The following is a 12,804-nucleotide window of genomic DNA, read 5'->3' on the forward strand; positions in this document are numbered from 1 at the left end:
AAATGTAAACAAAACCTGCGTTGAATACTAAAGGGACCTAAACCTGGACTAAATACTATATTCTGCAACCAGAATAACCATAAACTATCATTACCACAAATTTCTACATTATTGTTTTTTTAAACATTCACTTTGATAATTTCTAATCTCTATATCTAATATATCTAATCTCTAATGTATACACTAAGTGTATAGGCTACCTATAAAATTAAGGTTTTTTGATGGATACTTGTCACCTAATTACAAAAGAGTTTTACTTTATTTCAAGAATGATTAAATGTAGGGAAAAATATTCTTTAAAAATTCATTAGCCTCTCGCTGCTTTTGCATGTAAAATGGAAATCTTGTATTATATAGTTAGTTCCTGTGCAAACAATTAAAACATTTTTCCTTTTACAGCCTGACAAATGGTAAGAGAAATTAAAACAGGAATAAAGTTAAAAGAAGACAGTATTTTTCAAATTTCCTACTTAAGGCATTCTCTCCGTTGCTTATTACAAGGCTTAGTGTGTATCAGTGACACTTAGCTACTTAGGCCCTCTTCTTACACACGCACACAGGCACACGTGCCCTTAAAATAGTACAATGAAGGCAGAATTCAGAATGAATAGCCCAGTTTTATATTCCTGAGAAGTGTAAAAAATTGTCTTTAAGGTAGGAAGCACTCAAGTCCTAAGAACAAGCTACCTCAACGTTGTTCCTTCTTGTTTTTGTGCTCCTAAATTAAAATGCATGTTTTAATTGCTGCAACTGTAATTTGCTCAGAAATGGTATAATTATGAGGCATGATGAAGACAGAACGTGCATCATCCTTTTATTATCTTTCTCCATTTTTGTTTTAACCTTTTGTCTCAGCCTTGGCTACAGTTTAAAGCAGCAGACAAGTGCGGTTACTGCTAGCTAAAGAAATTTCACTAGTAAACTGTCTTAGAGCTTCCTACTTCCAAAACTAGTCATGATGTGGAGTAAACACTGTAGACAATGGAGCTCTAATGACTTTAAAATTGGGGACTTTTTCTCTGAGCAAGTGGTTGAGGAAATTTTAGTAGTTCTAACAGAGTAGGTAGATTCTCCCCCAACACTTAAGAATTTTCAAACATACAGTAAAGTTGATTGAATTTTATGGTGAACACCAGTAGACCTGTCACCGAGACTCCACCATTAACTTTTAGTAAACTTGCTGAATTACATACATTTTTTTCTCTTCCTTAAATAGTTTATTGTCAAGTTGGTTTCCATATAACACCCAGTGCTCATCCCAACAAGTGCCCTCCTCCATGCCCATCACCCCCCTTCTCCTCCCCCCCACCCCCATCAGCCCTCAGTTCTCAGCATTCAAGAGTCTCTCATGGTTTGCCTCCTTACTTCTCCCCAACTATTTTTCCCCTTCATCTCCTGCATCATCCTCCGTTAACTTCCTCCCAATCCATCTATATGTGCAAACATTGAATCACATACATTTTTAAAGGATTTAGCTTTTCTCTTTTAGGTCTCCTTAATCCTACCCAAAAGAGAATTAGTACTTTCCTTACCTGGAGAAAAACTGTAATTATTCCAGCCTTAGACCACACGATAGAAAAACGACACCCAAGTCTATTCTTACAATTTATTGAAAATAAGGAATATGGTTCCCTTAAACCTGAGCAGTCAGACCGTTAGGATGACTAAGGACATGGCGTGCTCTTTTGTTACAGTACACCGAGCTTATTTCTGTGCTTGTGGATTTTCTCTTAAAGACCTGCTTTTCTAAGTCCCAACAAGTTTATTATTTTCTCTTCTTCAGAAACGGCCATCTTTCAAGCAAATCATTTCAATTCTGGAGTCCATGTCAAATGATACTAGCCTTCCTGACCAGTGTAACTCATTCCTGCACAACAAGGCAGAGTGGAGGTAGGTAAGCCTTGTACCAAGTCTTGGCCTCTGGCTTTAAAAGACCAGGGCCAGCTCCTGTGAAGAGAACCAATGAACTTGATCATGGTCTAGAGTTTTTTTTTTTTTATGTTAAAATTTTTTGGAGATCTAGTAAGTCCTCCCTTGCATATGTCCAAGTATTTGGAAAGACTATTGAAATCATATCTTCTGAGACTGAAGACAGTTACCAGACATTTCTTTCTACTATACACTCTGCGTTAGGAAGTCTCAGCATCTGTGCGGTGGGAAATAAAAATACTGTTTGCCTCGGAATTTGCAGAGTACTGTATCTGTTGATGGAGGAAGTCGGGAGACTATAAAAACACTTTTAAAACTTTTGGTGTTATGAATCCTACTAAATTTTGTCAAGTGTAAAACAGACTTAATGAGAGAATTGTAATGAGTGAGTGGAAGAAGTAAGCCCGGGATGAGACAGTTGAGCCAGGTCACGTGCTGCAGTTATATAAATAGCATGTTTGGGAGCTGACATTATTCCTCCCTGACTCAGCAGAGATTTAAGTAACTTGTCTCTGCTCCTGACAGCCATGGCGGTAACGTGACTCCTTACGCCACCTGCTGATGCTCAGTGCATACTGCATGCACCTTGGAAACATGGAGTTGTTCACTCCTATTATTAGACATTTCCTTGGGCTTTCTGAATGATTGTGTCTTACAGTAACTTTATTTATTTTTATTCTTTTGAAATCTCTATCGGAGGCCAGTGAGTTAAATGAATTTTTATTTAGGAAAACAAAAGTCATACTCTCTGCCCGAATGTAGGTATGAGGGGTTTTGTTCTGGACTTAAATAATTTTAACAAAACATGTAAGTAACACTTGTGTCCTACAGTAAGAGATCAGCACAAATCTAATCAGATCACTCCTGTTTCAAATCCATGTAAGGGATTACTCTAGTATAAAAGTCAACCCTGCACAAGACTCAAGAGACCTTCTGCACTCTGTCAGCAGCCTTACCGTAAGAGCATAGCTCTGCCTCTTAATTTCTGGTTTTTGGTCCCTCAACAGATGCATACTTCTTCCTTGTTCAGAGTCCTTGCAAATGCAGTTTCTTCTGTATCAAACTCATCCCTTTCAGCAGCATACCACCTGACACCCACATCCAGCTTGGGTGAATAATGTGGACTTAAGGAAGTGTTTCTGACCCTAGGTCACGTGAGGTTCTAGAGCATCTCCTTTAGGCCCTCTGCTGCTATTGGAATTAATAAGTAATTCTGTAATTTGCTGTTATTATCTGTAGCTCACTGGCTGAAATGTAAAAGGATCATATAATCTCTTGTTTATTACTATACCTACAGCATGTAGAATGGGCCTTGAACACAGCAGTTGCTCAATATCTGGGGAAGGAAACACCATGGTGGCAGTAATAGTAAAAGACATTACAGTATTCCACAAGAGAATATAAGTATGTAAGCTAACTTACTGACAGGTGTGTTCCTCACATTCATTCATTTGGATACTCCTGGAACGTCTGCTGNATAATGTGGACTTAAGGAAGTGTTTCTGACCCTAGGTCACGTGAGGTTCTAGAGCATCTCCTTTAGGCCCTCTGCTGCTATTGGAATTAATAAGTAATTCTGTAATTTGCTGTTATTATCTGTAGCTCACTGGCTGAAATGTAAAAGGATCATATAATCTCTTGTTTATTACTATACCTACAGCATGTAGAATGGGCCTTGAACACAGCAGTTGCTCAATATCTGGGGAAGGAAACACCATGGTGGCAGTAACAGTAAAAGACATTACAATATTCCACAAGAGAATATAAATATGTAAGCTAACTTACTGACAGGTGTGTTCCTCACATTCATTCATTTGGATACTCCTGGAACGTCTGCTGGGCAGGGCGCACTTGTATTACACTGTGGTGATGAGCAGACCAGCCCCAGTGCACACGGATCAGAGGGTCTAGCGTCAAACTACTAACCATAGATACACAAGCCACTTTTTATTACTACTTTGATCAGTGCTATGACAGAGACATACTGAACATCTGAGATTCTGCGGCCATGAAATCTAGTCTGATGAAATAATAAAAGGATTCCTGAGGAGATACGTTTGTTATCCAAAAGATTAGTGGGATTTAAAAATTACTGTTAATACCCTTGAGATATATGGTATTAAAACTATGCCAGTGATCAGAAAATGGGGGGGGGATGAGTTGGTAAATCTTCAATATAAAAACGTAAACCCTCCTTTGGCAAAAGTAACACCCACCATAAGCTTCCAGGACAAATGCCATACCGCCCTAACTTCTTTCCCCCAAACAGTGGCTCAGCAGTTCCACAAGTTTTTGGTCTCAGAACCCCATTACACTCTGAAAAATTATTGAGGACTACAGAGAGCTTCAGTTGCAGTGAATCTGTCAATATTTACCACATTCAGAATTAGAACTGAGAAAAAATTTAAGTATTTAGCTGTTGATTCATTGAAGCAACAATAAATGCTGCCTCTACACTCAGCCTGCGGCATTGGCACATAGCGTGAAGCCTCTGGAAGGGTCTGTGCACTTGTGAGAGAATGAGAAGAAAAGAGGCACGTCATGTCTTAATGTTGTTCTGAAAACCACTTTAATCTCTTCAGTCCTTTGAAAAGCTCCCACAGGTCCCCAGATCACACTTGGAAGACTGTGGTGGTAGACAGAGTTACTGTCTTTAAAATCACATTTTAATTATATCATTCTAAAGGACATGAAAGGCATTTCACAAAAGGAGAACTCAGGTGGCCAATAAACACATGAAAAATACGTAACCTCACATACCCATCAAGTAACTCTAATGGAACAGAATTCATTTATCAGATTGGCAAAAATCTACATTATGAAAATATCCAGCATTATAAACTTTCTAGTGCAGTGCTGGTGAAACTACTACCTTTTGGAAGACAGCCTGGCGGTACAGATCAGACCCTGCCACCACCACCACTTCGTTCCTGAGGAAATGAAAGGCTGTACGGGATGTATGGACACCTGCTTATCGCAGCATCACTCAGCATTGTAAACTAGAAAGGGCATAAAGTGCAGTAGAAGATTTTTGGCTTTTTGTGATTTTCATGGTTTTAAAAACTGATGCTATTTCCATATACAGACTAGATGGAGCCATTCATGATAATACAGATCTGACAAATGAATTACAAATAGAGGCTCGGGTCCGGTATGATTAGAATGACACCATTTTTTTGCACTGTAAATATGTGTCTATGGTGTGTGTACATAAAAGTATCAAAAGGTCAGTGTCACCCCTGGATAATTAAATTATGGGAGAGTGTTTTGTATTTGGGTATCTTTATTTTCTACAAACCTGGATGGCTGAATAATAAATTTTTAAAAAATGTTTGAAGATGAAAAGATGAAGGAAATACCACTGGTACTACATTAAGGTGTCTTAGTAAAAAGCAGACGGTTGCCTGGCTGGCTGCCTCCCTGACTCTTTGAGGAACTAGTTGCTCCTGAGAGCTGGCAAGAGAATAGGTTTCTTTACCTGAATCCTTAAACCAGTCTGAGAAGTAGCAGGGCTGTTATAACTGAACTTGGCAATTGCTTAAAAACATAGGGAATATTAGAGTGACAACACACACAACTGTCATTTATTATATTCTCACCAGACGCTCATACTGTATCTGGATAATCTTTTTTAACCCACATGGCAATCCTAACTTCTGACCTAGATGCGAAATTGGGTGCATGGACAGGTTGGGTCGCCTGCCCAAGATCACACTCAGGCCAGTACCGTAGCCCACGTGGTCTGGTCCCACTGGCCTGCTGTGTGTGGCACATGCTCTGTGCAGTGCTGCTCCCGGACCCCCGCCAGGGCCATACCATCCGGTTGTGAGCAGCAGACTTCACTTGATTCCTTTGAGCAAAGAGAAACAGGAGAGTGTGATTGTTCTAGGTTATGATTAAGGCAAAAACATCTATCCCACTCTGTGCCACATATGAAAAGAATCAAATACTTTGTCACATCATCTGGATATTTCAAAGGACAACACATTCAGGCTGTTCTCTTTCCCCCAACTTTTGTGTCTGAAACCACATGACCAGGGTTGAAAGCATGTGTAGGAAATCTGGGGTTTCTGGCAGATGCTTGTCTTGTGGTAGAGCTTCCTTACACATAGACCAAATGAAACATCCTGTTGTAGAAAATTAAATGATTATTCTTACAATTTTTATTATTTTATTTTTTAGTTTTGTTTTTTGAGAGAGAGAGTGGGGGAGGGGCAGAGAGAGAGGGAGAGAAAGACTCTTAGGCAAGATCCACACCCAGCATGGAGACTGTGAGATCATGACCTGGGCCGAAATCAGGAGTTGAACACTTAACCAAATGAGCTGCCCCATTGTCCCTTAAAATTCTTAAAACGAGGTTATTAAAAACTATATAAACTATATTCTTTCCAAGGCGCCTGGGTGGCTCAGTCAGTTAAGCATCTGACTTCAGCTCAGGTCATGATCACACAGTTTGTGGGTTCGAGTCCCATGCTGGGCTCTGTGCTGACAGCTTTAGATTCTGTCTCTCCTCCTCTCTCTGCCTCCCAAAAATGAAGAAACATTAAAATAAATTTGTTTAAATAAATTACGGTCTTTCCTTTGACCTAATAGATGATAGGAAAGAAATCTACAGTCAGACATTTCCTTGTTCATCCTATCTTCAGCTTGTTTCTCCTGTTGTTACTTTAGCAGTAACAGCCATGAGCATTAATAACAGGACATGCATCACTGTGTTGCTCATGTTTGTAGTTTTCATTGCCCCATGTAACTGTCTACAGACTTATGGTAATCGGCACTGAGTGAGCTGTGTGGCACTGTGAGGCGTGTTCAGATCTATGTCTCTTGGCAGAATACTTAGCTGGTTGTATTCCTCTCTCTGGTGATCAGAATACTCTTGCCGTGGCACGCCTTCTTAAAAGCAAAAAAACGGGTGCCTGGGTGGCTCAGTCGGTTAAGCGTCCGACTTCAGCTCAGGTCATGATCTCACGGTTTGTGAGCTCAAGCCCCATATTGGGCTCTGTGCTGACAGCTCTGATCCTGGAGCCTGTTTCAGATTCTGTGTCTCCCTCTCTCTCTGCCCCTGCCCCTTCCCTGCTCGCTCGCTCTCAAAAATAAACATTAAAATAAAAACAAAAAGCAGGGGCATCTGGGTAGTTCAGTGTGTTAGGCATCTAACTCGGTTTTAGCTCAGGTCATGATCTCATGGCTTCAAGCCCCAAATCAGGCTCTATCTCTCTGCCCATCCCCTGTTAGTGCTCTCTCTCAAAAATAAAAACATTAAAAAATAAAAACAAAAAACAGATAAATTTAATCTTTGTGATCTGGATATTAACACAAATCATTTAATATATAACACTAATAATAATAATATATAACGCTAATAATATTGTCTATCATATACATAATATGGCTGCTTCTACAAATTGACTTTGAAAAGATAATTACATTTCNAATAATATATAACACTAATAATATTGCCTATCATCATATACATAATATGGCTGCTTCTACAAATTGACTTTGAAAAGATAATTACATTTCATTGCCTGTTTTTGGCATATGGAAAATTGATACTAGTGGAAGTCAACCTTAGTTGGATTTGGGTTAAGAGGAAAACCATCATTTTCATCACCTAAAACACTNAGCAGGGGCATCTGGGTAGTTCAGTGTGTTAGATATCTAACTCGGTTTTAGCTCAGGTCATGATCTCATGGCTTCAAGCCCCAAATCAGGCTCTATCTCTCTGCCCATCCCCTGTTAGTGCTCTCTCTCTCTCAAAAATAAAAACATTAAAAAATAAAAACAAAAAACAGATAAATTTAATCTTTGTGATCTGGATATTAACACAAATCATTTAATATATAACACTAATAATAATAATATATAACGCTAATAATATTGTCTATCATATACATAATATGGCTGCTTCTACAAATTGACTTTGAAAAGATAATTACATTTCATTGCCTGTTTTTGGCATATGGAAAATTGATACTAGTGGAAGTCAACCTTAGTTGGATTTGGGTTAAGAGGAAAACCATCGTTTTCATCACCTAAAACACTTCAACTTTTTCAAACGCTTATGTTTAGAGAATAGGAAGGTTATACAGGTGCATCAGCAGATGCATTTGATGCAAAACACCCCATTACCAACACGGGGAGCAGCATGGGGAGTGGGGTCACTATGCCACCCTCCTGTGTGGGTTGCATCCTTAAAGGCACCTAACTTCCCATGCTCCCTGCAGATGTGGGGCGCCTTGGTGGGGGGCAGGGTTGGGAAGTGCTGAGCCTGAGGAGCTGGGTTGAGGAAGCAGATTTAATTCCGTGTTTGTTTTTCTGTGTCACAGCTTTCAGCTTACTTAACTGTTGATCTGTTTTCCAGAAGGGCTCAAGCTCACAGTGGGCTCCCAGAGCTGAAACTTGAGATGAATCCTTGGCTTAAATTACAAGTGAAATTGAATGCGCTGGTCGCTTACCCTGACCAAACAGAGTATCCGTGCGATCATGCTCTCTGGCGGGGCTGTGGCTGGCCTGGTGGAGGCAGTGCTCAGACAGCAGTCCCGGCCCCCCACCTGCCACGGAGTGTACCCTGCACTGCTGCCTCCCCTCGTCACCCTCTGAGCCCCCCAACAGTTCCCCAAGATGGCTTACTTTCACCTTCTTGTTACAAAAGTTTATCCTAAGGTTTTCCAGATTGATTTTTTCCCCTCAAATCTCCATTTGAAAAAAAACCCCACACACTTATTTATGAATGGGCATCTTTTTGTCAGAAATATCAGGAATAAAATGTGGACTTGAGGATAGTCATAATTCTGAAAGATTGCTGATTTTGGTGCCTTTCTTCAGGTAGTGTGACTGTACTTATATTCTATAATTTTCAAATGACACCAATAAAAGGAATGGAGTGTTGATGGCGGGTGCTTTTATACTAACTTGCTAACTCCATGGCTCTGAGGTTCTTTTCAGACAACCAGGGAAGTCAAGTGTTGGACCCAAATCCAGACCCACTCAGTAGCTGTTCCCTGTATTAGATGTTGCCAATTAATACCGAGAACTTTTTTTTTTTAATGTTTGAGAGAGAAAGAGAGACATAGAGCAAGAGTGTGGGGGAGGGGCAGAGAGACTCCCAAGCAGGCTCCACGCTGTGGCAGCACTTACTTACCACCTAATAACCAGTCGACTGTGTCCAGGCCTTTCAGAAACTCAAGGGAAGAAACTTGCAGCTCTCAGAGCATAGTGACGCCCTGTTGAAGAAAACAGCTAGTATTAAGCCATGTCATCAACAGTTCATTTTCTATAAAAGATGGGTTTCTAGAACTGGACATATTCTAAGTGGGGAGATTAGTTGGCCTATAGAGACTAAGGAGGGAACTTTAGACTTCAAAAGAATCTCAGAGTTCACCTGATCCACACTTACTGATTTATAAAAATTACCCGGGTCTTTTATTAAATAATGGAAATTCCTCATCCCTACCCGGCCCTACTGAATCATGAGCTCTGAGGAAGGGTCCTATGAATCTGTGTTTTGTTGTGTATTTGTCTGTCTTTTAGCAAGCTGCCCAGGTAGTTATTAGGATCAGGCAATCGGGGAAACCCTGACGTAAGATAATCATCGCCCCCTACAACTGAGGAAACTAGGTCAGATTAATCAATCAATCGAGTTACCCAACCAGGGAATTAGGCCAGCCTGGATTCACTAGGGACGGAGTTGATCACCTCACCTGAATACCGTTTTCCCCATCTCTGTACATGGGATGTGTACCGGTGTCGTGGGCTGTTATGAGAATGAGACGAGACATGTAATAGTGCTTCCTGACCCATAAAGGGCGAGTTGAATGTCAGCGTTCATTAAATAGCTAAACCAGGACGCCAACTCCACAGCTCAGGCTCTTACTCCAGTGGGTCTTCAGGGCTTTATTAGGAAGTATTTTGAGCTGCTTTTTCCGGACTACAAACCGCCTATAGATTTTTAAGGCTACGACAGATTTCTTACTCTCTGATAGTTTCCTGTTTGGTTTAGAAGCCTAAGTTTTACCAAACTCACAGAAAGAAAGGATCAGATTTATGGTTACCAGAGTTGGTGGTGGAGACAAATAGGAGGAAGGTGGTCAAAGTTATAAACTTATACTCGGTTAAAGGTCAGACTCTCGGTTTCCATTCAGGTCATGATCTCACAGTTCCTCAGTTCTTGGGATTCTCTCTCTCTCTGCCCCTCCCCCACTTGCTTACGCATGTTCTCTCTCAAAATAAGAAATATAAACTTATAGTTACAAGATAAATAAGTCCAAGGAATGTAATGTGCAGCATGATGACTACAGTCTAATGTATTATATACATGACAGTTATTTAGAGAGTACATCTTGAGAGAGTTCTCATCACAGTATTTTTTTTTTTGCTTTATATGAGGTGATGGATGCTAACTAAATTTACAGTGGTCATTATTTCACAGTATGTAGAAGTCAAACTATTATGCTGTACACCTTAAACTGACACAGTGATACATGTCAGTGAGATCTCAATAAAACTGGAAAAAAACTGCAAGTTTTAGCCTTTTAAGTTTTTTGGTTTTTTTTTTTTTTTTTTGAGAGGGAGAGTGTGTGAGCAGGGGAAGGGCAGGGTAAGTGGGTTTGGGGGAGAGACGCCCCTAGCAGGCTCTGCAGTGTTCATCTGGAGCCTTATGTGGGGCTGGATCTCAGACTATGAGATTATGACCTGAGCCAAATTCAAGAGTCAGAGGCTTAACCGACTGTGCCACCCAGGTGCCCTGCCCTTTTACTTTTATTAAGCATTCTGATAGACCACTAAGCATTTCATGACTCTTGAGCAAAAGTTGAGACTTAAATCAGTCATACCTGTGCAGGTGCGAAATTGAGGCAACTCTTGAGAGGCTGAAGAAACTAGAACGGGACCTCAGCTGTAAAGAGCAAGAGCTCAAAGAACGGGAAAGACGTCTGAGGATGTGGGAGCAAAAGCTGACGGAGCAGTCCAACACCCCGGTGAGTGCTCCCAGTGGGTGACTCAGCCCCCCACTTAGAAGGGGCAGCATGGCGGCCCTCCCCTCCCCCGCTGCCACCTCCTCACTTCCTGCCTGATGCCTGCACGGTGGAGGGCCCGCGTTTACACTCAAGTAGCGCTCCGTTCTCATTTTAGTTAACAAAATGCCAGAAATTTAAAAGAAAAGCTTAGCCTATTTCTGGCCCTTTCTCTAAGAACTGTTATTCTGTCAGCGTGTTTGTATATTAGAATTACAAAAATAAAATGCAGTGTATTTTCGCACCATCTGTTAGATTCCCCAGAACATGTGCCTAAAGGCTGATTAACTCCATAGAGCCCATCAGTAATTAATAAGCGCAAGGCGGCGGCAGCTTGCTGTCCAAGAGTCTCCATGTGGGGGGACTTAACCAAGTTTTCCTTCTAAAAGAAAATGAACTGGGTGACATGTCAGTACCCAGCATTAGTATTCCTCACTCGATTTAGTGTTACAATCATTGCAGCAAAAGACTGAAAAAAAGACGTCCCTTGGGACAAGTCTCTGCTATTTCCTACACTTAAGAACTACCTTGGTTTTTTTCCAAGCCTTTTACTTAGGGAAGATAAAATTCTTCACGAGGATTTCACTATTTATGTATTTAGCTTATGGTTATATGTTGACATGACATACTAAAGTCTAATCAAACTTCAGGATTCTTCCCTATTTTGAATGATTTATCATTTCAGGAATTTAGTAGATTACTGGCTTTTTTGGGGTTCTTAATAGGTAATATTTGTCCACTTTAAAAACACAAGTAATGGTAAGATTAAAGGTAAGCTTACATATTTTAAATTCATTTCTATAGTTGCTGCAGTAATTGTACCCCAAAAAATACTTAAATGCCCTTCAGTTGGTGATCTTCAGAAAGCTTTCCTATTTTTTAAAGCCTTAATCTCCATTAAGCAGCCAGTGCCCAGTTGCAAAATATTTTCCAGTGTCTAAAGAATAGTTTGCCGCCTTTTCCAGTTTATGTGGAAAAGCAACCTGATATCCAAAAAAGGGAAATACAGTGAAGTTAAATATTTATCATCAGATTTAACTTTTTCCAAAATGACTTTGGCCATCCACCGATTTCCAAACTAAGAACTGGAATACTATACATAAGACTGCCCTAGGGCATTAAAAACGTACTACATTTCATAAGTTCGGTGAATTTAACTTTGGTTCTCAAGAAGGAAGTGGAGTCTGGTTGAATTGGCACTAAGAGGCAGACTCAGAAAGCATTACCCTAAGGGTCTGCTGGGAGCACGGCTTCTCCCAGAGGTGAGGATAGGCAGGAGCATGGCTGTCTTCTGAAGGCTGGGCCGGGGGAGGGGATGATTTTTGTTTTTTTAAGTACATTGAAATCTTAAGCTACAAAGCACTGCATGGCTTGACTCTTTCTAAATGTAGCACTGAAAGAAAAAACTTTAAACTACCTATTACAGTATGCTTTAGAAGCTTTCTTTGGTTTATCGGCATTAGTTTTGCTAAGAAATCATGGGCTGCCTTGCACACATCATTGCTATTAGTAACATAGTTGTGTAATAAATAATGAAACAGTAGGAGTGCTCAGTAGGTTGAATGCTTGCGGTTTAACTCCTGAAAACTTTCTGTAAAGAACTGCTCTGAAGGCTACCATCTAACACTGGACAGCATGAAGCATGATCTCAGAGAGTTTCGTCCACCCCCCCTTTTTTTTTTAACCTATAAGGGCTAAGTTTTCTTTCTTACAGTACGTGCTTTTAATGTCTCTTCTGCTTAGAGCTCCTATTTCTGAAGGAAATAAAGTTTGTGCTCACGTATTTTCTAAGTAGGTGTCTTTTATCCTCACATCAGTTTCTAGTTGACTTTAAATGAGGTTTCTGAGAGAAAGATGAAAT

The 12,804-nt window shown here is 40.3% G+C and overlaps 1 protein-coding gene across 2 annotated transcripts in view; it reads left to right on the forward strand.

Annotated features, from left to right (window-relative positions):
• Window positions 1-12,804, forward strand: part of MAP3K20 (mitogen-activated protein kinase kinase kinase 20) — a 177,979-nt gene that overhangs the window by 117,303 nt on the left and 47,872 nt on the right. For both annotated transcript variants that reach the window (XM_077751112.1, XM_077751113.1), the window contains exons 10-11: window positions 1,784-1,890; window positions 10,772-10,907. In XM_077751112.1, coding sequence (XP_077607238.1) covers window positions 1,784-1,890; window positions 10,772-10,907 — 243 coding nt within the window. The remainder of the gene's footprint in view (window positions 1-1,783; window positions 1,891-10,771; window positions 10,908-12,804) is intronic.

The sequence above is a fragment of the Crocuta crocuta genome, unplaced genomic scaffold (genome assembly GCF_008692635.1).
Source record: "Crocuta crocuta isolate KB4526 unplaced genomic scaffold, BGI_CrCroc_1.0 scaffold219, whole genome shotgun sequence".
Classification (NCBI taxonomy): Eukaryota; Metazoa; Chordata; class Mammalia; order Carnivora; family Hyaenidae; genus Crocuta; species Crocuta crocuta.